Source organism: Tamandua tetradactyla, chromosome 4, assembly GCF_023851605.1.
Source record: "Tamandua tetradactyla isolate mTamTet1 chromosome 4, mTamTet1.pri, whole genome shotgun sequence".
Taxonomy (NCBI): Eukaryota; Metazoa; Chordata; class Mammalia; order Pilosa; family Myrmecophagidae; genus Tamandua; species Tamandua tetradactyla.
In genome coordinates this window covers 63,459,677-63,487,656 of record NC_135330.1, presented here as the reverse complement: position 1 = coordinate 63,487,656, position 27,980 = coordinate 63,459,677, and the positions used below count along the sequence as shown (strand labels likewise).

The following is a 27,980-nucleotide window of genomic DNA, read 5'->3' as shown; positions in this document are numbered from 1 at the left end:
GGAGCCTATCAGGGAGCAAGGCGGGGTCGTGAAGACGTGATGATTCAAACGAACTAATGAGCTGGGCGCATCTGGCAGGAATCGCCAATGAGCGGGCGGGTTAGGGCGGAGCGCACATGCTCTAGTGTGTTCGGTTGCACTGCAGCTTTGGCGCATTTTCGGCTGGTTTGATTCATCCATTTTGAAGAGACGGGGGAACGGGGGGCTCGTCTGATCAAGAGGCCCTGAATCAAGGAGCGGCGGAGTTTGAGAAGCCAGCAGCTCGGGGTTCGGCGACAGCGGCCCCATCGGCCGAAGTTCGGGGGGGGTGGGGCGCCGAGCGCGCGGGGTGGGGGGGGGTCCTGGTCTTTGGCTTCTCGACTCGGTCCTGTTTCGACAGCGAACATGTCTCGGCCTGTCAGGTCAGTGCGGAGTCCCAGGCCTGGAACGGGTCGGAGGGGGTTGGGGGAGAGTGGTGAAAAAGCGGGGGCAGAAACCTGGATTCGGCCCTCTGTGGTGCCACGCGCGGCCTCCTCCTTTTCGGGCCCTGCGCGCGCCCTTGAGCGTGGGGGGGCCTTGCTGGCGCGCGGGGCTGCGCGGGGGTGGCGGCCGCGCGCCCGTGCGCCCGTGCGCGCGCTCCTCCCCGCCCCGCGCGGTTGCAGGGCTTGGGGCTGCTCCGCTGCCTCCCCCACCCGCCGCACTGGAGCGGGCGGGGTATTCCCTGAATCGCCAGCGGTCGGTGGGGGAGGGGTGTGAGGTCAGCGCCCCCAATGAGGCTCCGCCTCCTCGGGGCCGGCCCCTCGGACCCCGTGGGGAGGGAGCGGTGGACTAGTGCTCGACTTCCCACCTTAAGTGGAGAAGGGCGGAGGCATTCGTTTTGCCCTGGTCCCCCTCGAGTTGGCGTAGGGTTGGGGAAGGCGGGTTCGGCCCTCTTTCTCTAGCGGACGGGGGTGTTCCAGGCAAAGGGGGAGGGGCGGCTCTGCCACCCCGCCCCGCCTCCGTCCTCCCGGGTCGCCGCAGGGCCCCGCCTCCCGGATCAGGCCGTCCGAGGGCTAAACCCGTTTTTTTCCCCTGCGGCAAAGGTGAGGGTTTGGGACTGAGCCCTGGAAAATAATGGGCTACTGCCTGTCCCCTAACTTCGGAGTTTTGAGAAGGTTAACCCCAAAGTTTGCTCTTTTCCTCCGACTAAAAATGTCCTTCCTCGGCGAAATGTCCTTACTCAGGGAGGTGCGGGTTAACAGCACGACTCAAATCCCGTGTGGTTCTCGTTCCCACTACCTCTTCTCTCCCCCGGCGTACGTGTCGGTATAGTTTTGCAACCATCTCTTTCCCCCTACGAATTTTAATAGTAAAAGGGCTAGTGTTAGTTAACTACCAGGCTCTATTCTCAGAATTTCAACAAGTTTGCTCTTCTCCAGTGGATGGTGGAATTGTCCTTTGCCATCCCCCCGGCCATTGTATGGAATGTGCCGTTTGTGGAGGGGTGTGGTTTGGTCCAGTCTGTTAAGGCCTTAAAAAGGAGAGCTGTTGTAAATAAATAAAAGTTCCTCGACACTTTTAACGTAAGAAATTGGTTACTTCCCTTAGTGTTTGCTAGGTAAATAGGTAAAGGATTAGTTTAACAATGTAGGGGAGAGGGAGTTAAAGCCTAAAAATGTTTCTATTTGGGACGATGGAAAAGTTTTTGGGAAAAAAAATGTTTTAGCAGTTGCTGTTCCCTTTCTTCATTCCAAACTGTGGGAAACAGAAGCATCTTGACTCAGATCTGTAAAGAGAGGATTGGGGCCCCGGAAAGGGTTTTGTTTCACCCAGTTTTACCCTGCCTAGATCATTCAACTCCAATTCCGACTGGTCGTGATGTGGTGCCGCATACTCGTATAGTAGGGTAGGGGGTGGGGATGGGAAGAGTGAGCTAACTACTTGACCTTCTGCCTTCCAATTTCAACCTGCATATCATCGGTCACCATGGCCACCGGGAAAGTTTGCTTGCTTTTTGGTAAGGAATCTGAATAGCTATTTCAGATTCCAGTATGCATACTTTTTATTGGCACATAAATTAACCAATTTATGCCATCAACTTGTGGAATATTTTCTTTAGGATTAAGTCAAATAGACAATATTATAATAAAGATTTGTTTTATCTGGATTAGATATTTTGTCTCTTGAAAGTAATTACTATGTGGTGAAATTGGACGGTTATTTTTCTGTACCTTTTAAACTTCACTAAGTTTTGATGACTTTCTATTTTATTGTAGTGACTTTATTAGACTCATCTGCCTGAATTTGTGTTCCCAAATAGAGGTATTGGCACATGAACGAACCTTTTTATTCAAAAACTTGGATTTTCGTATCACAACGTGGAAATAAATATATTAAGCACATTCAGTTTTTTGTGAGACATTGGGATTTCTGCACAAGCTTATTTCTTACTCTGTTAAAAATAATTTCAGCCTGTTTATTTGCTACTAAGTGAAAAGTGGGCTTTTGTCACTTTCAAATTATTAATTTTCAAAACAATTTGATTTCTGGTTTTCCATATTTTAGTGATAAATTCTCTTCAATGTAACTTATTTAAAGAAGTTTTTAATATACTCATGACCAACAATAAACAAAGCAGAAATAATTAAACTTGAGTTTGGTGGTTTGTTAAATTTTGCAATAAAACAGTCCTGTCTTAGGAAAGTGTTTTCCTTTCAAGGTGTAATTGGAGAATCTATGTATCCTAGGGTATTTAACAAAAAGTTGACATTGACGCGGTTTAAGAACTATCACCCTGGATTTTTTTTTTTTTTTTTAAAAGCACGTTCCTGGAAAATAGTGCCATAGTGCATCTTTGGGAATGTGTTTCTACCCTTAGGCCTATATAATAATGATAGAAAACTTCTGATTTTCATTTTTACTGTATCCTTTTTTAAAAAGCTTAATATTAACCTAAGGATTTAAAGAGCATATAGAAATGTAATAATTGTGCCTTGGCACCAGTTTCCCAATGAAGCAAGTGGTGGACCAATCAGCTACAACATTTCCACAAAAATGTGTGTTCTAGCACGTTATCTATGTAGCTTTGCTCATACAGGATTACTATTTTACAGAGTGCTCATCTGACTTACTGTATTGTATATAGTATGAGTGCAAGTATTTTAGGCCTTGTGTTAAAAATGATAGCATAAAATCGTTTTTGGAGCTAGAAAGAAAAGTAGGCAAACTCATTTTACACGTGACTTAACTGGAACCTGGAGAAGTGAAATGCCTGCATCACACACTAACAGATATCAAGGGTTGGCCTAAGAACCTAGATTCCTTAATTCCCAATCCTGCCCATCCCCAAACCCTGCTTCCCCATAATAATCACTTTACCCATTACCTGATAGATGTTATTATTAATGTTGATTAGAGAACATAGTTTGTGGCACTTTTAACTTTTCAAGTACTTTCCTGATTCTTATTCTTGGAAGGAAGGAAAATACTATTATTTGTATATAAGACATGAGAAAGAAAGCTCAAGAAAGAAATATACTTAACTTGTCCAGACTAGAAACCAAGTTTCTTGAAATTCAGCTTGGTATGTTATCAGATATCCTCCATATCGAAAATGATACAAGTCACTTAGATTAATCCTATTTGCTTCTTTGTAACGTAAATGTGCTTACTGTGTTTTCTTCTTTTGTTTAATGGTTGGGGTAGTAAGAACCTTTAACATTGAAAGTTTCGTTGTAAAAACATAGGCTCTTACGGATTTATTTTAAATTACTTTTATATTTTTCCCATTTATATGTTGAAGAGTAACACATTTCCTGAAATTCTAAATTGTTTTCATAGAGGATATTGTTAGGGATTATTACCTACGTGTCACTTTCTTCCAAAAAGACATAATCCCTTCTATAGACTACCTTTAAAGACCATGCTGCCAACAATATCACTTAATAATTTGCAATATCTGAATAACAGGGAAAGTTAATTTTATAAGAACACTAGAATATTCAGTGTTTCCCAACATTTTAAAATTAGATTGAAAATGATAGTTTCTATCATTTGTTACTGAACAAACATTGAGAATGAATGCAGAATGTAGAGTTAGACACTCTTATGGAGACCTTATCTAGTTTTATCTTCACTACAGCCCTGTGAAGGTTATAGTTTAAACCCCTTTGTGGCATATGACAAAAAAGCTTTAAAAATACAGTATTCAAGGCCATAGGGCCATAAAATAGCAAAGCCAAGATTTGAATCCAGATCTGGACACAGCATTTTTTTTCAATGGTACCACTTTTTCTTTCCTAGTATTTGTCATGAAGATGGTCAAATGTGTTTTATTTAATCTCTTCAATGGTGAGTACCTTCTTTAAACATTGGTTTTGGACTCAGTATAGGAAATATTTTAGGGTAGGAAATATTTTAAGTAAGGCATTGTTGAACTCAGTCTAAAATTATTAAATAAAACTAGAAAGAACTTCAGAGATTTAGTCCATGTCCTTCAGTTTACCAGTGACGACTTTAAAGCCCAAGGAATTGAATGTAGAGCTAATAAAAAAAGCTAGATCTTTGACTGCAAAAGTTTTGGCCATTCTCCTTTCTATTGGATTTATGTTTATTTATTTGTTGCCACACAGAATTACAAGTCCACAGTCCTAGTGTAAAACCCTATGTGCATGGGAATTTTCTTTTTTTGGAAGAAATTTCTGAATTTTAAAGGCAACGAGGTATATATGGTGATGTACCATTACCAGCAAGTCAAACACATTGATGATCATTGTATTGAAACATGAATTTTCATGTTTCCATTAAGGACTAGAAAAAAGCCTTACATTGTTCAAGTCAGCTCAGGTTTTCACACAATATAAGTTATAAAATTTCTGTTTTCAGGCCTTTGGTATTTCTAGATTGTGTAATAGGGATTTTAGGATTGTAGGTATTTAACAATAAAATTCCCTTTCTCAAACTTCAGTTTTTAAAAAATAGATAAAATCCATTCCAAACTCAATAGTCCTATTTACTGAATAATTTATGTGCTAAATGTTCTGCCAGGTGATTTCAAAATCTTGCAGCAACTCTTCAGGCACACTGTAGATTGTCCTTATTTCATGTGTGAGGCAGCTGAGGCTCTGATGAATGATTTAGCCTAAGTTAACATAACTTGTAAGGATTGATGATAGAAGTCAAATCCATGTCTGGCTAACCCAAGGCTGATGTGATGTTCCCTATGTGATTTACTGCCATGGGGTGTTAATCTTTCTCAAAGTGGTAGTGTGCTGTGGCTTTTTTGAGGGGGCCAACAGTTCAAAGTGGAGAGGATTAACTCAAAAATAGAGTGAACATTAGGTGGAAAAATGGAGAAAAGGGCAGTATTTTGGAAGGAATACAAGTTTATGTGAAGAAATTAATGAAAGATACATCTGAGTGGAGGAAGAAACTGAAGTGATTAGTGTGAGGGTATTTTAAAAATGTGAGTAAGTGACATTGTTTTAAAAATTTATATATTTTTAAATGCTTAGGCATTTCTCCCTGACTAAAATGAGTGAATAGACCCAGAAGCCACCTAACAGGACTGTACAAGAAAATTACAGGTTCATTTTGAGTATAAATGTAGATGCCAAAATGCCAAACGAGATAATAGATAGCTGAATCCAATGTATATTGAAATACATCATGATTAATTAGGGTTTGCCCCAGGAACAAACCTTAAGAAGATCCATCACTGTGTTAAATCATATTAAAAAATTAGAAAATTGATGGCATTTAAATAGGCACAATACATTATATAACTCAGTACATTAAGATTAGAATGAAGTTAAGATAAATTAAAATTGCAAGGAATTGATTTCACTTGACAGTGGCTACAAACTAAGATAAGGGGCTGAATTTATAGGTTTAAGTCTCTGTGATAAAACTCGTTATTGGGGAGAAGGTAGCATGGCATAGCAAAAGAAACCCTGGGTATCAAGAGACTTGGGATTTCAGCATCTGCTTAGCAATCGATTTATATGATGATGTTTAATCCCATTAGAAAAATGGTATCTCGCACTTACATGACATTTAAGAAATTTCAAAGCTTTTTCTGAGAAGTTTCTTTCAGCTCTAAAATTACTGTTCTGTAATAAGGAAGAGGAAACTAATTTCCAATAAGGGAACCTTCTTTTTTGTCTGTTTTTCTCAGAAATGTAAAACAAGGCCATAATGTGTAACTACAGAGCACCATTCGTGTTAAAAGCTGTGTGAATTGTGACCTGTTGTATGATTTGCAGTCAGCACAGCTAGATAACTTGCTTTGCAAACTTTAGTTGCTTGAACTTAAAGTTACAGAGTATGCTGTAAAAAGTTGTCTGTTTGCATTTTTTTTTAAATTCTTGCTGCAAAGATAGAAATTAATGTGGCTTCATTACTCCGGGTTCAGAAGTGGTAGCTTCTTGGTCACGTAATCTTGGGTCATTGAGACTAGAGATAGTGCCTCGAAGGCCCCGGTATTGTGCAGAATTGGAGGGATTAATTGTAAGACCACTTGGCCAAATTGTGGCATCCCATTGTTCTGAAAACTCATTATCTAGATTCTAGGAAGTGGAAGTTTTTGTTACAGAATTGCATTGCTGTATTTCTATATAATTACATTCTAAACAGCCATTTGACTACCAAGTACCAGTGTTACCATATTCTACTTTAGAAATATCTAGGTGAAAGGAATACAAGCTGCCCAAGAGTGTTTCAACTGGGTTTAAGCATATTTTCAGATGCTTCTAAGTATATATCTATTTTTTGAATTGGATATGATCCCTGAAACATCGTGTACCTGTTAGTAATCTACTAAGCAAGGTGATCTTCAGCAAGATTTCTTTCCCAGCCACCTTTTGTTGGAGTGTATAATCCTTCATTTATCAAGATCAAATGGCCTAGAAGATGAACGATTTAAGAAATTAAAAAGGAACTCGGACCATGAAAGTAAAAAGCCACCTTACTATTCATTGGGTTGGGATAACAGGCACAAATAAAGACAAGCTATCTTTCTTCCAAAGACACATTGACATCTGTAAAGATAATCAGTCCCCTTCTTTGAGTGTTTACTGCTTTCTTGCTGAGAGATTTGATTCTCCAAAATCAGAGACTATTGGAAAGTTTGCTCCTTAAAATTATATCATAAGAATGAAACTTGTTTTGTCAGGAAGATTGGAGTTATTTTGACACAGAATTAACCTCAATTTGTAAATCAGATGAAGAGCTTCAGATAAGGGGGTTGCTGGACACAAAGTTCACCTACCTTAACTTTGCAAAGAATGGAATCAAGATCCACTTTACAGAATAGACCTAGTGTTCTCCCCTTTTCACACAGTCATGCTTTCCTTTTAGCCTGTTAAAATGCTGCTTCATTCAAATTTCAGCTAAACCCCTTACCCCCAGTTCTGTAATAACTCTTCCTTTGTTTGGTGAGATGTCCTAGACTTCTGGTGTGCTGTCTCCTTAGTTGTAATGAGTCAATAATCCTGACTTTGTAGGATTACAGGTTTATCTCTAATAATTGGGTTGACAATTTGGAAAACCACTGGGATTTCTGACACCCTCTGTGCTGCAGACCAGAATTTAATTCAGCAATAATGTGCACATCTGAGACCCTTTCAGTTTCACCTACTTGAGGTTTCTCTGCACTTAGTTTTTTAGGTTTTGTGCTAAATTGTTGAGGAAAATCTAGCCTAGCACATTTTTTCACCTTACTACATTCGTTAAAAATGCTATGTGTGTGGCTTTGAAGGAAAATACTTTCCTATATGGAGAAAATATGGGGAACTGAATATGGTAAATTGTGAAATAACTTGTCCTGGGAATGAGGAATACCATATAAGAATTAATATGTGTTCATCTGGACTAAAACATTTGGAAGTTGATTAGAAGTGTGGGGGGGGTGGTTGTTACAATTCTCTAATAAACATATGTGCTTGGTTCATTATTCAGAAATCCTTTACTTCCTTCTGCAGAAATTACAAACTTTTCCCATTTTTAAAATGCTAGGAGCCCTTTTCTATATATGTAATTTTTTTTCTTTTTTACATTCTTGTATCTGGTGACTTTGTTTTTGAATTCCATATTTTAAATGTAATTAACAGAATGAATCACAGTACATTCAAAACAACATCTATCTTAGGTAAAAGTAACTTAAGGCTCAAGATAAATGTAACATTTGTAAGAAATTACCTACCCTGAGTTAAGATATCCTGACCTGGAAGAACTGACATTCTTGTATCCTGAAAAAATGGCATAGAAGAATGGAATGATGTGATATTTCAACTTTTAAAGAGGGTGAAATAGTTGATATGCAGAAAATTTAATGACATTGGTCAGTTAGATTTGTGAATACTTCAGAAAGTTTGAGAGGTGGCATCAACAATGATGTTTGTAGTGTATAGGCCTGGTGAGTTTGGGTTGGAAAATCGACGTTACCACTTGTGGTCATAGTACAGTTATTTAGCCTTTCTGAGCATTAGGAGTCTTGTATAAAATTGAAATAATGTCAGTTAGCTTCTCTTGTAAGATTGTAAGTGAAGTATCTGACAAGGTACCTGGCTGCTGTTGTAATTAATATTAATAATCAGTATGGAGTCACAAAAACACAGATCAATAGGTTTCATAAAACTGACAGGGATGTCTCAAACATTTGGTTCAAGTTTTATTTTTAAAAAAATTTAGAGATCAAGGCTAAGCAGATTAGTTTAATGCAGGACTCAAATCTTTTAACATGTGAATATTCTTTTTGAGTATTTAAGGGGATGATGATATCTAAACTGATCTAACCAGGAAACCCATGAAAAACTATTTGACAGATCACAAATTGGAAAATTTTGTAATGAGAAAAATGATTTTTAATTGAGGTTATAAAACAAACTTATACTCTTATAATGATGTTTTTGCTTTTAGTTAACTGTGTTTTATCTTGTGGCTCCTAGGGAGATTTTGTTTGAACATAAAGGGTTTATTGCCTAAAGATTTAACTACTACTGACTTAAATGAATTCATTTCCTTGTTTAAAAAAATATTAGAGTGAAAGTACTGTAAAAGTGCTCTTGTTAGTTTTTCTTTTCAACAGGGCTTTTAACAAAGCCTCACATGAGGTCCTTGTCGGTAAGATAAGAAGTCTTAGGCAGAATGATAGTTCAGTGTGAAGGGTTTCTCTCAGTAGCCATATCTAGAAAGGGCTGATTAATAGATTGATGTTAGTCTGATAGATTGATGTTAGTCTGGAAGCGTATTTCCAGTGGTGCCTTTAAAATGCTTTGTTCTTGGACTGTCTTTTTATTGAAGACTTGAATGAGGACACTGATGGCATGCTGATTAAATTTGCAGATAATATGAAGTTGAGAAAGAAAATGTGTTGAAATCACTGTCAGGATACAAAAAGATCTTAGATTTTGGAAAGGGAGATCCTAGTATTGGAATTGCAGTATCAAATCCAGTGTGTGATGTAATGAGTCCAAAAGCCAAATGAGGTCTTGGATTGCATCAGTAGTAGCATAGCATAGACTCGGAAGAGGAAGCTCATAACCTAATCTGCTCACACAAACCACCAACACCACCTTTTTCTAACCATAGGTTTAGGTTTAGGTTTAGTTTGGGGCCCTTCTTGATAGACTTTACTAAATTGGAGGTAATGTGGAGGAAAGAACATCATATAAGTAGTGTTCAAGGAATTCTAATACTTAGCTTCCGAGAAAAAAGTAGTGGAAATTGTCATTGAAATTTTAAGAGACTCTCTTTAGAGAAGGAATTAGATTAGCCTAGAATCCCAGAAGTTACAACTGTGAGTGGATGTTAGAGGCAGATTTCACTTGTTGTGTAGAACTTGTTAGTTATTGCAGTTTCTTAGAATAGGCAGCCTTGGGGGATCATGAGAGGTTCTCGCGCATTTCTTTCTAGGATTTTTTTTGACAGGATACAAGCTTTCAACATGGATGAATTAGATTGTCTAAGGTCCAATAGTTCTAGTACATTTATCACTCCTGGTGCCATCGTATTTCCCTACCTCTACCCACCTAACTTTGATAGGCCTTATGAGTGCTTAACCTTGAAAAAGTGATTTATTTTAATAAAAAATGCAGTTAATATAGGAAGAGATATCATTCTTTTGGGGCTCTGGGTCAATAACATTATTTTTTTGTAAAGGTAAAACCAAAAACACTCAAAATATTTTTTGCAATTCACTTTTTTTATTCTAAAGCATGGCTCTCAAAACTTTTTCATGAGGTTCCAATAAAATATACACTTTGCATTGCAGTTCACTACACACATGAACAAAGATGCCTAGAACAAGTTTCAGGAATTTATGGTTAATTAGGTGTCATTTTTCTCTCCCTTTCTATTTTTTGGTTTTTCTTTTAAAATGCTGATTATATATCAGTAAATTGGTTTTAGAACCCAGTAGTGGGTTTTGACCTATAGACTGAACATTAGAAGAAATTTTGGTAGGGGAAAAAAAACACTGTTCTACAAGATCCTATAGGATTCTGATGAAGTAAGATGCTTACCACCTAGGTGATTGGTGAAAAGAGCTTTGTTGCCTATTTTGGGTTTTTCAAAACTCAGATTTGGAAAGTGCTTTAATGTCTAATAAGAAACTTGTTAAATTCTAGGACATTTGCAAGGTTTTTTTTTTCCTTCCCCACATTGGCCATAACGATACACCGTCTTCAAAATAAAATGGAAATATAGTTGCCTTAATTGAACTAATGTTCTTTTGACTTGAGAAAGTGATTTAGTGCTGTTAAATAGTTTAAAATTTGGGTGTGTCAATAATTAAATGTGAGTTTGTATTTGAGTTTCATTATTCAGTTTTCTTCCTCTACCTGAAGCTTGAGACAGATCATCTCTCTATATTGTGATGTGAAGAATTGTAAAGAGAGCTGGATTTAGGGTCTCAGTTTTCTCATCTGTAAAGTTAGAGGGGTTAAATGGGATAATTTCAAAGGCAGGGTAATTTCCATTTTACTAAAATTTTGTGATCCTTGACTCTTCCGAGTGCTGGTTTATTATACCTCATTTAACAAGAATATTATTGTTTGGGTCTCAGTTGCTACTATAAGAAAGGAAAAGCATATTTGGTCAGACTTGTCAATATTTAGTGGAAAGAAGCTGATTAAGAGAAGGAAGAAAATATCCTATTGTTTATAAACTATTTCGTAATATAAACTATCCATGTTTAGTGCCAAACAGATCTTGTAGTGTTATTTTTCTAATTTCCCACTTGACCTTTCATTTTTACACTTTAAACAGGTGAGGGCCTCCTATCTCATAGCCCTTGGGGATCATCCAGGATTTGGTTCATGGTGACCAAGGTACATATATAATATAGGTATAGACATTATATTCAGCTTTTAAAATAGGAAACAAAACTGAAGTTTTTTTGTGTTCTGTATTTTGTATTTAAGTGTTTGTTTTCCTTACTGGATTACAGTAGTTCTCTTTTCCAGTGCAACCTTTTAGATGTTTTTAAATCAAGGTCCAGTTGGTTTGAGTGATGGATATTAGTCTAGAATAACTTAAATGATGGCTTTAAAATAACTATTATTGGTGCTTTCTTTGGTTTAAATAATAATTCGAAAATTTTACCATAAGGTCGAAAATAGCTTTAATATAGAAATGAGGTATTTTGATATTGTATGTTAGTGAAGTGAGCAAGAAGCCTTTTAAGATAATCTTTCTTCATGAAAGTAGAACCACTACTTTGACATGCAGCTTTTAAAATTGAATGGCTTACTTCTCATATCCAAATAATTAAGTGTGTTAATTGTGTACATTTGAAATTGCAGTGGTATTCCAGATGGAACAAGTTAGCCTTCAGGCAAATAGTAATAACTGCTGCTTATTGGATAGATGTTCTGCGTCTAGCACTGTGCCGACTACTTTACCTACATTTTCTCACTATAACCTTGAGAGGTAGGTTTTGTTTTTCCTATTTTACAGGTGAGGAAACTAAAGCTCAGTGAGGGGAAGTAACTTGCTCAAGGACCAATCAACTAGTAAGTGGCTTAGCCAGATTTTAAATCTAATCCCCAAATCTGGGTTTCTGACCGCTAGGCTTTATTGAAGTTTTGCGTTGTCCTTCCAGTTTTTGCTTGTTATTCATTTTACACAAAGACCTAGTTTAGTCTTGGCATTTAATTTAAGTAATGGTATTTTGAGAAAGTAAGAATGTTTGCTGGTTTCTGCTAGAAATAGAACTTCCTGTGCTTAGACTCAAATATTACTATTAAGAGTTGTGCTTCTATCCTAATAGAAGCTGAATTTCCAGTTTACATGGCAACAAGTTCCTCAGAACTATTTCAGCCTAAGTAAGGTAACTCTCCAAATAGTATGCTGTTTTCAATAAACAATCTATAGAAGGCAGTATATAGTTTAAGAAATGAAGCACACTATTCTGTCATTTTAATGACACTGGTTACACAGATCATTTATTTAAATTATTTTTTCTTTTCCCGCTTTAGCATTTAAGGATAGGTTTCTTTGGTCATGTACCCTTAGTAAGACAAGATTGCTTTTGCAAGGGGTCATGGGCAAGCTCCAAGAATCGAACCCAGGTCTCTGGCACAGCAGGTGAGAATTCTGCCACTGAGCCACTGACAGACCACCCACAAGATTGTTTTTTACACTCATATTTTGTTTACTCGAATTTTATAGTTCTTATGAAAAATGACATTTGTTATGTAAGATGATTCTAGGCATTTTCAAATAATTGAAAGTTAAAATATTTGTGTTTCAAAGGAAGGACTGGCTTTTCAATTTACCTTCTCATATAATGTCAACACAGTCTACAGGGCATTTCTATAGTTCTTGTTGAAAACAAGCATGGAAAAAAGAAGTACTAAATAGTTGCCTTTTGAATTTCTTAGGTTTAAAAGAACAAGTTATTTAATATGGAAGAAACTAAATTTTCTTTTGTCATGAAGGGCAGTTGAGAATTAAATGTCTGATAGATTCAAGTCTCTAGTCTTGTAACGTCCCTCTCTCTTGCTGCCCCTTCCTGCCCTAATCCTGCACAGATGCCAAGTCCATTCACTCCTCCAACATACTTCTTCAATATGATATTCCTAATGTACAGACCATCTCTGTCCTCAAGAAGCTCAGATTTAGTAGGAAAGACAGACATTGCATAGATTATATAGTATCAATAAAAGATTAAGTGTGTTGAAAAGAGGTGAGGTTATATCTGAGGGGAGTGGGAATGAAAAGAACAACATTTCAGACCAAAAAGCAACTGCATCAAGTGGGAGGAAACAACATGGTTGGAGGAACTACAAACTTCTGGGTTGCTTAAGAGTTAAGTGGCAAGAGGTGATATCTTACAAGACTTTACATAGATTGGATATTATCCTATAAATTAGACTTACGACATCGCCCCTAAATTGGTCCTTTTTTCCTTTCTATCTCGTTTCCTAGGTTTTTTTGGTTTTTTTTGTAATGTTTTTGCCTATATATGCAGTCCATGTGATAAAAATATAGGTAGTCCCAAACTTATTTTGGGTCAGCTGTGAGGCATGGTTTAATGTAAGTGATCTAATAAAGAGGAAATTGGGTTTTTGTTATCCCCCCTTTTCTACATATGAACAAAAGTTCAGAAAATATTTTGTGTCTAGTTTTACTTTGCTTTGAGATAAGATGCAGTAGTCACCTTCAAGAAACTCAGATTAGTGGGAAAAAAAATGATATAGCAATCTATATTAAGATGTGGAGAGTACATAAGGATAATGGACTGCCATTGAAAAATTAATCTTTTATTAAACTTTAATAACAGTTTTATTTAATTTTATAGAGCTACTCACTTTTAGATCTGTGAAGCTGCTTAAGTCATCACTTCCAAAGGAGTAGGAACTGAGGTCCAGAGAAATTAAGTGACATGCTTGAAGTTCTAGAATCAGAATCCAGGATTCCTAGTAGCAAATTTTCTGGTGTTTTTTGTTTTTGTTTTGTTTTGCTATATAATATCATTCTGGAATATTTCTTTTCTTTTTTTAAAGCTTTTTTAAATTGGAAAATCTTCATACACATACTTCCTATACAATGGTATACAATCAGTGGCTTACAATATCACCACATAGTTTTGTATTCATCACCATGATCATTTTTTAGAACACTTGCATCACTCCAGAAAAAGAAATAAAAAAAAAAAAAAAAACAGAAAAATTCATACATACCATACTACTTAGCCCTCCCTTTCATTGACCACTAGTATTTCCATCTACCCAATTTATTTTACTCTTTGTCCCCCCCTATTTCTGGAGTATTTCTGATGATAGATGGTTAGAAAGTTCTTTATGTGGAACCCACACTTAATCTGATCACTAAAGCTAAGCAGTTTCTTCTACTCTTTTCATGTCAAAGCCCTAAAGTAGCTAATATGTTTTCCCTTTTACAAGTTAAAAATTTACATTTACTCAGTTCTTCATATGACATATCCTTCACTGTTGGCTCGCTTACATATTCTCATAGTATATATCTACTTATATGTGGCATCCAGAAATTGAGTAACAGTATTTTAGTTGTGATCCCACCAGCAGATGATAAACTGGAATTTTGTCTCAAGGTCAAAACCTGTTCTTCATTAGAGATTAAGTAGGAAAATGGAAATCAAGATTTGTTCAATATGTTAGATGCCTTACCTGAGTAGGAAGCACTTAAAGATTTTAGAGTCGAATAGACACGTTTGTGAGGCTTTCATATTTTTCCATTTATGCTCTCATTGTTTAAATACCATGAAATGGATTGGCTTAAAAATGGGAATTTAATAAATTCACGGTTTTGAAGCTAGAAGTCCAGAACTGAGGCATCAGCAAGGCAAAGCATTCTCCCCAAAGACTGTTGTGTTCTGGGGCAGCACCAGTACTTGGGTCCTTATCTTTTCTGTCAAGTTGGTAGTCCACATTGTGGCATCTTTTCTTTTCTCTCCTGGAATCCATTGACTTCAGTTCCTCATTTCCCATGGCTTTCTCTGTCTGACTTTCACTCTGCTTATAAAGGACTCTAATAATCAGATTAAAGCCCCATCTGATTCAGTTGTGCCACATTTTAACTGAAGTAAACTTTTTAATGGATCCTACTTACAAGTCCAGATCGATTATGATTAAGAATGTGTTTTGTTTTGTTTTGTAGGATGCATACATCAGTCTTATCTCACTCATTAAGTATCTTTGAACTCAACAACCAGAAGATAACCCAATTTTTAAAAATGGGCAAAGGTCTTAAATAGACACTAATCCAAAGAAAATATTCAAATGTTTGATAAGGACATGAAAAGATGCTCAACATCATTTGCTATTAGGGAAATGCAAATCAAAATCCAGAAGACACCATTTCATACTCATTAAAATGGCTGTTATTTAGAAATGGAAAATAACAAGCATTGGCAGAGATGGGGAGAAATAGGAACCCTTGTGCATTGTTAGTGGGAATGTAAGTGGTGCTGGCACTGTGGAAAAGAGTCTGGCAGTTCCTCAGAAAGTTTAAATTACCATATGACATGGCAATCCCACTTCAAGGTGTATACCCAAAAGAATTGAAAGCAGGAGCTTGGACAGGTATTTGCACACCATTGTTCATGGTGGCAATCGCAAATTACCAAAACATGGAAGCAACCCAAGTATTTATCATCCAATAAATGGATAAACATAATATACATATATAATGGAATATTATTCAGCCATAAAAACAAATGAAGTTCTGATACATGATACCACACAGACGAACTTTGAAGATACTATATTGAATGAAATAACTCAGACACAATAGGACAAAAATTGTATGATCTTACGTCCATGGAATAATCAGAACATGCAAATTCAGAGTCAGAAATTAGAATACAGTTTACTGGAGTTGTGGAAGTAGGGAATGGTTGTTAGCTAATGCTTAATTGCACAGTTTTTGCTCAGGGTGTTGGAAAAGTTTTGATAATCAATGTTGCTGAATTATATACCTGAAAGTGGTTAAAATGGGACATTTTATGTTGTATATATTGTCATAATAGAAATTTATAAAAAACAAAACCCATGAAACTGTTCAACAGACAGTGAACTCTAATGTAAACTGTGGACTTTGGTTAGTATAATAGTATTGTTTCATCAGTTGTAACAAAGGTACCACACACATGCTATGGTTAACTTTGTTAACATTAATATTTGGAAAAATGTGTATAATGGGAACTCTACTATTTTGCATGATTTTTCTGTGAATCTACAACTTGCCTAAAAAAGTAAATAAATTGAAAATAGAAGCAGCTTTTGAATGGCCAGTTAGTGTTTATTCTTCCTGGTTTGTATAAGGCTTAAGTTAATGTTGCTGTAATTCTTTTGAGCATTCTAATTGTTATATTTAAAAATTGCTTTTACCATGAAAAAACTTAGTAATAACTTTATCAGGTATACATGTGTATATGTGTATAGGAAGAATAAAATTAACATTTACAATTTTGGTTTGTATATATGCAGTATCTTGCATATATAATGAGTATATGTAGTGAGTTAGCTCATTTTACTGTTTTATGTGCATGTGTTTTGGGAGATGGGAGGTTGTTTTATGGTAGGGGGGATGGTATTTGAGCTGTCACTGAGGTGAGCAATATGAGAATTGTAGTTTGAAATACTTTGCCTTACATTACACTTCCCTAAAACAAAATATAAAGTATTTTGGCTGAAAGTGGAAGCTGTTGAAAAATAACTTTCAGAGAGCTACTTCTGATTTTGTTATTAAATAAAAGGGTGCATCCCAGATATCTTAGAAAAGTCCTGTATTTTTATTATCTTAATTAATTAGAGGCTCTCTTTCTACAGAAATAGGAAGGTCGTTGATTATTCACAGTTTCAGGAATCTGATGATGCTGGTAAGTTTTATGAGTTGGACTGACTAATTGAAGAATCGCCAGCTTATATACTTTTTTATCATACTTTTGGAACTTTTTATTTTTAGAATATTTGTATGTGCAAATTATATCAAGATTTGTATCAACCAAAACAAAAGTTGTACTTCCATGGATTTTAACTTCTCCTTGGTAAATCATTGTTCATAAACGGTTGATCTGGTTTTGGAGTCCAAAGTTTAAATGTCCATTAATTCCAATGCATTGTTCATTACTTAAAATATCCTACTATGATCACTGTAAAATTTATACATTGTTTTGAGGTTAAGTTTTTTTACCAAATAAAGCAACTAAAATGAGGGTCTGTTTTGTGAAACAGTTTTGATTTATAAACTAATTCATTATAGAGTTATATATCTTAAATCTTAGCCATGAAAGTTTCTTTAGAATGTGTTCTTAATCTCTTTATTACTTTCCAGATGCATGTACCCTTCCATTTTCTTCTTTTTCTTTTAAATCTAATTGCCATTATAAAAATAATGTGTTCTTTGAGAAAACTTTAGAAAATATAGAAAAGTATAAAGAAGAGTATAGAAAGGACTATAACCCCATCTCCCAGAGTTAATACTAATGTGTGCTACATGCCAGGAATTGTTCAAAATGTTTGTATTTACTCATTTAATCCTTAGAACATTCCCGTTAAAAATGGTATGTTCTATTACTATTTATTTGCAGAGTAATGCCCAAAGTCCCTAAGACAACTGACCATTTTAACTTTTTTTATTAACTCAAAAGCCTTTTTTTTTCCTTTTAAAAATGTGGTTGAGTTGTGGTGTTTGTTTTTGTTTTGGCCTGGGCAGGTACCCGGGAATCAATCAAATCCAGGTCTCTGGCATGGCCGGCGAGAACTCGATAGTTTTATATTCTGTCTTCCTTTTACAAACCAAAGACTTGTATTTTTCTTGTGTTATTGAAAGTTATTTGAAAAAATCCTATTCAGAGTTGTATGATATTCCACTAACATATCTAACCATTCAATAATTGCTAAATATCCAGATTGCTTCCAGCTCCTCACCATTATATAAAAGTGTGCAGTAAACATTTAAAAATAATCACCTTTTAGGGTATTTTAGGGTAGGGTAATTTTTTAAGTTTTATAAGGTTTTTTAATTTGGAGATATTTTCCAGAGTATGCTATATTTAAGACATTGCTTTTTTTTAAAAAAAAGATAAGATATAGAATTACCAGAGATAATTGGCTCTAAATATATTTAAAAATGCACATGAGAACTAGAGAGTAATATGCAAAAATGAACATAGTTGAGTTAAGGTGGTGGCTGGGATGGAAAATAATTTAAATTTTAGAAATGGAAGAAAAGTATTTGTGAAATCCTGTCCCTCTTGCCACTTAAATAGCATGAAAGAGAATTAGCTCAGTGAACATAGTGGTAATTTTTACACATAATCCATAATATAATTAATTGAATTTGAAAATACTTTGTTTAGATGAAGATTATGGAAGAGATTCAGGTCCTCCGGCTAAGAAAATTCGATCATCTCCCCGAGAAGCTAAAAATAAGAGGCGATCTGGAAAGAATTCACAGGAAGATAGGTAAGAGGCATTGTATTTTCCATTCATCTTTACACCGTCACTACTCTGAGATGAGGGTAGTCTCTGATTTCTAAATTAGTAGACTCTCCATATACTTTGGGGGTGTACTTATTGTCCACTTAGCATTGCTTTACATATTTCATATTGAGGTGGGCAGTACTACTGGGTCTAGAGGTACAGCATCCTTAATGTCCTGAGACTTACTCGAACTCAACCTGGAATCCAGGGTGATCTCCAGGAATGCCTTTGTTGCCGCCTCAAACCTTGAACACAAACAGAAAGGTAAGGTATATGATTTGTTACATAAGATTAGTGTTGGCATTTTCATTATAGTGATAGCAAAAAAGTGACCTTTCTCATTCAGTCACGCATCATTGGCAGAATCAGTTTGCCAATTTGATAAACTAAAGCTTATCAAATCTAAGTTGTATATCTGCTGAGTCTTACTGTCTCATGATCAGTTTTCCTTTGATTAAATAATTCAGTCATTTTTAGTCAGTTTCCTTTCCCTTGGTTTTACAGTGAGTTCAGATGAGTTCTAATTTTTAGTATAATTTTGCCTTATGAGACTAGGATACTGTTGCTTTCGCCTCTACTCCTAAATAATACCTATACACGCACACAGCACAACTCTCTGAGACCTTGGTGATAGGGATGATAGCAGCTACCATTTATGAGTGAATGTTATGTGCCAATCTCTGTGTGTGTCCTTTGCATACTTTTTCACTTAATTCTTAGATCACCTCTGTTAAGAAAGGGGTTCTGTGATATAGCCAAGATTACCCAGCAGATGGCTCTGAAATCATGTGTGTTGGACTCCAAAGTCCATTTTTCTACCATTAGGCTATACCACTTCCAAATAATACTATTAGGAATAAAAGAACCAAAATATTTTTATTAGTTTTTCTAAGATATTTACCTCAGAGCAGTAAAATCACTGTAGTAAAATAATAAAACACAGGCACAAATCTCTATTCAGAATTCACAGTGCTAAAATCTTAGAAATAGCAATATTAAATACATGAGTTTAGTGTTTTCTGTTTGTATTGCTAACCTCTGGTATTTGCTGGAGAATTTCAGAAACATACTTTTGAGGAAAAAATGAGACAAAATTATACCATGGGAAGTTAAGTCTTCTAGAATTTCATAGTTTATCCTCTAATCCAATTTTACATAGCAGCCCAACTTTGAACTATCTTTGATTATATTTGTTTATTATATTTCCTTGAGGAATTGGCTTCTTCACGGCCTGGTAAAATGTCTCATTGATGTGATATCTAGCCTAAATTTTTTGTTGTTGTTGGAATAATTTGGTTTAACTATTTTCTGTTAAGTGTCAGGAATGATTGAGATAAATACGATAGTTTTTTGTTTGTTTGCTTGCTTGTTTGTTTGCCTTTTTTAGTGTCTTATATGTTTACTCCCTCATACCAATGCTGTTGAATTTTCTTTTGGTTTCCACCTAAAAAGTTCAGCTGTAATGGAGTTCAAGAATTTACTCAACTAAGTCTGTAGACTCAGTAATGAAAGAACTAGAGAAAATAGTATAATACCTAGTCATTGTGATAGACTTGTAAAATAAATGCTTATTTTGCATAAAAACATTTGTAGAGAACAGTCTTAGTTTTCAAATTATAAAGTGTTTGGACTCAGGTTTCTTAGTGAAGAAGTATGTTTTGTATTCTCTTTTGTTTATGTATCTGAAGTTCAGTATTTTTTCTTTGAGAGTGGTCTAGATTATGGGAAATATCAGAAGAGACTTACAAGACCTACTGTTTGCAAAGGGAACCTCTGAAGGCAGGTGTTTTTGGCCTGCATGTTCCTTTTTTGTCAAAACTTGTCATGGAATCAAAATTAAATAAAAAGATTGTTAATAAAACCATTTAACATACAACACGAATATTCTTAACATATGAACATTCCACACTTGGTGTGCAATCAGTGGCTCACAATATCATCACATAGTTGTATATTCATCACCATGATCATTTCTCAGAACCTTTACATCACTCCAGAAAAAGAAATAAAAAGAAAAAAACTCATACATACCTTATCCCTTATCCTCCCTCTCATTGACCACTAGTATTTCCCTCTACCCAAGTTATTTTAACATTTGTTCTCCATATTATTTATTTTTAATCCATATTTTTTACTCATCTATCCTTACCGTAGATAAAAGGAGCATCAGAACAAGGTTTTCACAATCACACAGTCACTTTGCAAAAGGTGTATCATTATACAGTCATCTTAAAGAAACATGGCTACTGGAACACAGCTCTTCAGTTTCAGGGACTTCCCTCTAGCCTCTCTAATACACCTTAAACTAAAAAGGGGTTGGAATCATAAACATTTTAACACTGAAGAATACCAACTCATTCAACTAATTGATGACAATGAAATGCTAGAACCCAAATTGCCAAGTGAAGATTTATGAGAACTTAATATTTGTGTCTTTGTGACTTAAAAATTGTTACAAAAAAATACTTTCATTGAAACTCTGAAGCTCTTACTTTATTTTGTAGTGTGATCTTGAGATCACTCCTCATATCACGGAGACCTGTGGTTTTTTTGTTTGTTTGTTTGGTTGGTTGGTTTTTTGCATGGGCAGGTACCAGGAATCGAACCCGGGTCTCCGGCATGGCAGGTGAGAATTCTGCCACTGAGCCACCGTCATGTCACTCGAGACCTGTGTGTTTTTGGTACATGGAAATGTTGGAAGCAAAAAATATTAGGAGATAATTACTTTATTGATTTGTTTTCATTTTACTTTAAATAAATTTTTATGCCTATTCTAGGTTATGTAACAACCCACTACCATTTAATTATTGTATTTTAATGGGGTTTTTTTTTTTGCATCTCTACTTAGAAGTGATACCTATTTGTCTAATTTACCACCATCAACATCACTTTATGTAATTTATTTTTAGTATTTTTGTACACTGCCCCTGTCCAGTGGATATTTTTCTTGTTAAATATTCTTATGAACCAGGCCTTAACCAGAAGTGAGACATTTTCTGCCTTGGATTGAGAGACATTCTTCTGTGTGGTATGGAGGTAGGGTGGGAGTGGGTGGTATTTAGAAGTTGTATTTCCAAAGTAGATAAAATTGTGTTTATTTACCAGTGTTCCTGCAGGGTGGGAAGTAATGGAAGTGATTTTACTCCTCAGCACCAGTTTGAACATTAAATACGAAAAAGATATTCTTCAGTATTCAATTTAAGTCAGATATCAAAGATACTTATACTTTGACTCAAGGCTTTTTAAAGTATTTGTCTTTTACCTTTTCCCTTTACAGTGAGGACTCAGAAGAAAAAGATGTAAAAACCAAAAAGGATGATTCTCATTCAGCAGGTAGTAAACTATTTTTGATATAATACATGTAATATAATTCTATTCATATGTTTATTCATTGGGCATTTTAATAAGCTGGTTTTATATTTATATGTGAGTTTATATATTTACAACATGTTACATATATTGTAAATACTGGGGATTACGAAGATGTCTCCTTCAAAGAGCTCATGATGATCCTCAATCTTGTAGTATATTAGTCACCTTTGAAGTTCTTCAAACTACATATGCTGGGTCCATGATTTCTGATTCATTAGTTCTAGGTGGAACTTTGGGGGCTTTGTTTTTTTTTGTTTTTGTTTTTTTTTTAACATGGGCAGGCACCAGGAATTGAACCCGGGTCCTTGGGCATTACCTGCTGAGCCACCGTGGCCCACCCAGCTTTGTTTTTTTAAAAGCTTCTACAGATTATTCTGATGCTTAGTCAAAACCACTTACATGAACAAATACGAGACATCAAACTAATTGGATAATAGAAATACGTATAATATTAGGTGAAGTGGAGGTATTAAAAAAAAGGGAATGATTGACTCTGGATTGCAAAACAAACAAAGGTTAGTTTCAAGCCCACTCTTAGTTGGAAAGTAGTCCTTTGAAACAGTAGCCATAAAGAAAGATTTTTGGTTAGAATCTTAGCTTAAAAGAATTCATGTGTATTAATTAGGAGTCTCCATGGACAAAGAAATATGTTAAATTCTGATGAAATTTAACTTTCTAAGAATTGAGAGTTTTATTGTCTCCTATTCCTAACCACTTTAATTTTGACCTATGTTCCCCTGCTCTTGCCTTCCTAGAGCTGTCTTTAAATGAGATGCTGTTTAGCTAAGATAAAGAGTATCAACAAGGTTCCACTAAATTCATTGCACTGAACTGTTTTGCATTCCTTCTTGTTAAGTCTGCTGGCTATCTGGCTGCCTAAGTTGAACAAAATTATATTAACATTTTGCACTATCAAATTGTATTATATATATTATGTGTATATCTTGTGATAATATAATATACACTTTGATTTATCTGCCTGGTAGACCCTATTTGACTCTCTTGCATATGTTAGTTTAGTGAGCACTGCAAGGTGAATAACTGTACTTGTTAAACACAGCTCCTACAGGTGGGTATAGTTTGAGGTCTACTGAGGTCAGCTTTATTCTTACTCCCTGTCTGTCTCTAGATGAGGTTTTTGGCAGTGAAAGTGAAGACTTGAGAAGCGGTCATGGCAAGGCCTATAGGACTATGAATGTTTCCAGAAGAGCCAAATCATAACAGAACAAGGGGCCTCAAAGTCCAGGAAAAGGGCTACAGGTCAAGACTAATACAAATATATCTTGGTCAAAAGCTAGTGCTGGCAGCCTTTCAGCCAGAGTCATTCGCAAACACAGCTGTGTGTTGAATTTTTTTTTTTAATAGACTGTAGTCTGTGAACGTGAAGTTTTTTGATGAATTTGTATAGAGATCTTTAGCTAATTGAGCTAAATATGTGGTTTAAAAATTGTCCTCAATCCCTTCTAAATTGAAACAACCACACTTCTTTCATTGTAAAGGGTAGTTGTTATTTTAGGGTTTGCATGCTAATATAACTTTTGTTTGTATCTTAGAAGAAAGATCATTTTTTTCCTCTCCTACTATTTAAATAAACATTTTTCTGACCTTCGTTTCTTAAAAACAGCTAACATAGATTTGAATGTAATTGAGAATTTTATATCAAAGTGTTGATAAAGTTTGGCATGTTTTGGAAAGCTTGTATTCACACCTGAAATCAGCTTTATTATTGGTGGGAACTCTATGCCTAAGTTATCTTACATATGATAGTGGGTACATAGTCATATTCAATTTTATCCTTTGTGAATTTTAGCTTTCTTTTGTGTGCTGTGTGGAAATTTTTAAGATTAGAATTTATCCCCTCTAAATACAATAGAGCTGCAGGTTCTATATCACATATTGGCCACTTTATGTTGGCCTTTTATTTGCATAAAAAATGCAAAATTCTTTGATCATTGCATCATGATGACTTTGAAATTGCAGAAGACAGCGAAGATGAAAAAGATGATCATAAAAATGTACGCCAGCAACGGCAGGCAGCATCAAAAGCAGCTTCTAAACAGAGAGAAATGCTCATGGAAGATGTGGGCAGTGAGGAAGAACCAGAAGAAGAGGATGAAGCACCATTCCAAGAGAGTACGTAAAGTTGGCCTGGGTACTTTGGTCGTGATTGTAATTGTGGCTTTGATTATTTTGGTGTTTTCTGGGGTATTAAATGTTAAAACCAGTCCCTTAAATTAGGTAGACTCCCTCACCCTTTGAGGAGATGACTGTTTGATACCCATTAATATTTTTAAAGTTTGAAAGAAGTTCATGATTATAAATTGTCCACTGTTTTTAATGATATCATGTATATCATCTGTACTCACATATTGAATGAATAGTTGTTAGAATAGCAGTTATATGTGTAAGTGTTTCACTTAAGTGGTTGAAATTTATATTTCGGCCTAGGGGAAGGGGATATAGACCTCCACCCCACCCCATCAAATATTAATAACAGATTTTAGATGTTTCACTGATTACTCAGGGTAATTATACATATGCTTGCTTTGTATACAGTTTTCTTGTGGCATTTATTCATAGTTGGACCAGAAACACCAGGTCTGTTCAGTTTTTATTCAGATTAAGTCTTATCCCTGCCAGTTTTTGACCTGTTCTTCAAATAAGTCAGTTGTGCAACACTTCATGTGAGAAACCCATTTTACTGGTTGGGCCAATGATAACAAAATTGGTAGTTCAGCTACCGGTAGAATCTAAGAGTGTTTAACTCCCAAATCCCATCTTCCTGTCACTCTTAGTACTCTCCCTTTGTTCACTTAAAAAGTCAGATCTGGAAATTCTTCTTTCACTTTAGAAGATTCTGGCAGCGATGAAGATTTCCTAATGGAAGATGATGACGATAGTGACTATGGCAGTTCTAAAAAGAAAAACAAAAAGATGGTTAAGAAGGCCAAACCTGAGAGAAAAGAAAAGAAAATGCCCAAACCCAGGCTAAAGGCTACAGGTGAGCTCTGCAGAAGTGAAATTAAATTACTGCTTCTAAAAATTTCAAGACCCAAATTATTCATTATTCACTAATACTTAGCATTGGCCAGATACATAACAGGAATAAAAGAATTCCAAAAGTGTCCTGTATTCTATACCTGGAAGTATCTCTTAAAGTAGATTAAGAAGAGAGAGAGATTTCTTACCAAACAAAACTGGTCTGGATTCCTTGGGTGTTTTGAGTTCCAAGAGGCCATTTAATAGATTGGTCTTACTGATACAGACTCCAGTGCCTCCAGGAGTCGGGTGAACTTAACCCTGTTCTTATTGCTCCCATATATAAGCAAGATTTGGGAATGACCTGTCTGTGACAGGCACAGTAGTCCAGACACTGCATCACTATGGCTGATAGTGCAGTTTTTTTCCACTGCTGTTACAATCTCATATCTCAGTAGCTGGTGAAGATGAATTTATGAAAAGGCACAAACTTAAATGTAAATTAATACAACATTTAAGTTCTGTGTTCTGATCATCCCCTGTGCTATCAGAGTAAAACCACACTTTAAAACATGAACTAATTTTTGCTGAGCTCTTGTAGTTTCTGCTGTCTGTCCTTCTAATTGGAGTTAGTTGTCATTAAATTGCAGGACTGAATTTGCTTTTTCTACATGTCATTTTATTCAGGCTAATGAAACTAGTGATTTTTGAGTTTGTTCCTCACTACTTACTCTTGGGAATGATGGAACTATCAAGTTACTTGATAGCTTCACCTTCTACTCAGATCAAGTCATATCCTTCCTTCCTTTTGATCTTTTTTAAACATAAACAAGTGTTAGTCTCAAGCACTAAGGATGATGCATAGTTTCTCTGTAGCATCATGTTTCTTCATTATAAGCATTACTGTTATATGACATTATAGCATTGGTAAAAATGATTGGAAATCACTACAGCATACTGCAGTAATTTATCATGACAGGTTTAGAAAGTGAGATAGATTTATCTAGGGACATGTGTTACCTTAGTACCCAACTCAGTTTTTTAGTAAGGTGGGTTTTTATCTTTATAGATTTCATTATTACATATTGTTTTACTTCGTAGCTAATTTTTATTAAAGATATTTTTTCCTCTTCCCCAAATTGTATTTTTCTTTTTTCAGTGACGCCAAGTCCAGTGAAAGGCAAAGGGAAAGTGGGTCGTCCCACAGCTTCAAAGGCATCAAAGGAAAAGACTCCTTCCCCCAAAGAAGAAGATGAAGAGCCAGAAAGCCCTCCAGAAAAGAAACCATCTGCAAGCCCCCCACCCGAAAAATCTGGGGATGAAGGGTCTGAAGATGAAGTCCAGTCTGGGGAGGATTAAAAGTGATGATGGTTTGGAGAGAGATTTTATTAAAAAAAAAAAAAGAAAGAAAGAAAGAAAGAAAAGGAAAAAAAAAAAGAAAGAAAGAAAGTAAACCTACTTAAAATAGAACATGGTTTTGGCTATGGCTTGACTTACAGGCTTTGAATGCTTTTTCCCTTTGTTGATGCATTTTCTCTTTACTTTTTCTTTTTTTTCTTAAGAAAACCATTGTATGTTTAAGTTACCTTTTGTCTGTTGGTCTTCTCTTTGCCACCCCTCCCCTCCAACCCCAATGAAAGCCATGTCACATTAATCACTGGATTGACTGTTTCATCTTTTTATTTTTAATGGAAGGTATACCACAGCTGGAAAGCAATAAGATTTGTGGTGAATACTATAAAATTTTGCCTTTTGCTAAATGATAGCGAGGTAAACAGTAATCAAAAAGTGTATAAGAGTTTTAGTTAAAGATGATTGCTTCTTCCTCCTGGACTTTTTAGAAAATCAGTTGTCACCTAATATAAATTTATATGTCTATATACATGAGTATAGTTGTCTAAAAATATCATGACTTTAAACTTCCACTGATGAGGCACGGAGGAGATAAAAATGAATTCTGAATTGTTACTAAAAGTATTCATATTTTTTACCTGGGTAAGGGGTGGGGAGTTGGGTTACCTGACCTTGTTTAAGGGTATGGGTTTTCTTTATTATTTCATCACTTGTTATCTCAAAGAGACTCGGAGCCAGTGATCCTTTTATCCTGCCACAGTCTTTAAGAAGCTTAAAAAAAAAAAGCGCCAAAACTGAAATCACTCTTGATTTCAGATCTCATTCTCTAATGGTTCATGTTTTTAAAATATATATGTATCTATCCTGGTTTTTTTTTTTTTGATAAATTTATCAAGGATCAAAAAAAGAAAAAAAAAACCCTAGAATTTAAATGGCAAGACCAAGCTATATATACATCACAGTGGATTTCTTTTCAAACTGACAATGTTTGGGTTTTAAGCAAATAAAGTATCAGTTAACGCAAAACTCAATCATAAAGAGTTGAGATTTTTCCTTTATGAATAAAAAAGAATTGAAATTCTTTTCTGCCAAAAAAAGATCCCATGACCCTGGGGGATAGAATATTTTCCTTTTCATATCCCATCTTTGCATTTCTTTGTAGAAACATAGTGTAAAATATATGTCTCAGCTTCCTGCTACTATGTAGGACACCACGCACCACTCCGTCCCCACCCCCCCACCCCCCACTGCTTAGCACCTCTACTGTAGGACGTGATTTCTATTAGCTCTATGGATTTACTTCAGATCCTGTCCTTGAAGGGAGTGTTACTGCTGCCCCACATGACTCCATTTGTGCTTTTTACTTGGTCCCCATGCTTTCTGCTCATGTTGCTTAAAGCAGGTGTTGGGGCTCGGGAAGGCTGCAGAAATCATGCATTCAGGGGGCCTCCATGCACTTGAAAAGGAGCATTTCACCCACCTGATGAAAGTAGTCAGGAGATAGACCCATAGGTTTGAACCTCTACATCCTGATGACCATAAGCTAATGGGATCAGGGTTTAGGGGTCCTAGTAAGTTTAAAAAAACAGTGAAATTGAACCTCTGTCTTTGTCCTGCCTTTTTATCTGGATTCTCTTCATTGTCCTGCTTTTGTAGTTTTCTTTCTGTTTTTCAGGTTACAGCATTTTTTTTCTCTCAGACAATAAGGCTATTCCTAGGGCAAAAGGCTATTTAAGGAATATTTTCACTGATTTTTAAAAACACCCAATAGCTGAGAGTCATTTCACTATTACGCTATGTATTAAGAATGAGTTTGGAGTTTTAAGCTCAAGGCCAAAAAATGCAAGACTT

The 27,980-nt window shown here is 35.7% G+C and overlaps 1 protein-coding gene and 1 long non-coding RNA gene across 5 annotated transcripts; one reads left to right on the top strand and one right to left on the bottom strand.

The window, feature by feature from the left end:
- Positions 1 to 84: 84 nt before the first annotated feature.
- Positions 85 to 26,430, top strand: NUCKS1 (nuclear casein kinase and cyclin dependent kinase substrate 1). 4 transcript variants are annotated; one of them, XM_077157574.1, is made up of 9 exons: positions 85 to 401; positions 11,224 to 11,285; positions 11,760 to 11,886; positions 16,770 to 16,819; positions 18,302 to 18,407; positions 21,703 to 21,758; positions 23,778 to 23,930; positions 24,649 to 24,798; positions 25,936 to 26,430. In XM_077157574.1, exons 3-9 carry the CDS (start codon positions 11,771 to 11,773, stop codon positions 26,133 to 26,135), a joined length of 831 nt encoding a protein of 276 aa, XP_077013689.1. In that variant the 5' UTR covers positions 85 to 401; positions 11,224 to 11,285; positions 11,760 to 11,770; the 3' UTR covers positions 26,136 to 26,430. The 4 variants fall into 4 exon arrangements, with proteins under 4 accessions (XP_077013689.1, XP_077013692.1, XP_077013690.1 ...); XM_077157575.1 differs by lacking the exon at positions 85 to 401 and adding an exon at positions 779 to 1,061; XM_077157577.1 differs by lacking the exons at positions 11,224 to 11,285; positions 11,760 to 11,886 and having other exon boundaries at positions 90 to 401.
- Positions 6,677 to 13,824, bottom strand: LOC143680950 (uncharacterized). The gene is made up of 3 exons (XR_013174264.1): positions 13,770 to 13,824; positions 8,159 to 8,204; positions 6,677 to 6,860 (listed from the first exon to the last, which is right to left on the bottom strand). It is a non-coding gene; the product is annotated as an uncharacterized LOC143680950 (long non-coding RNA).
- Positions 26,431 to 27,980: the final 1,550 nt, after the last annotated feature.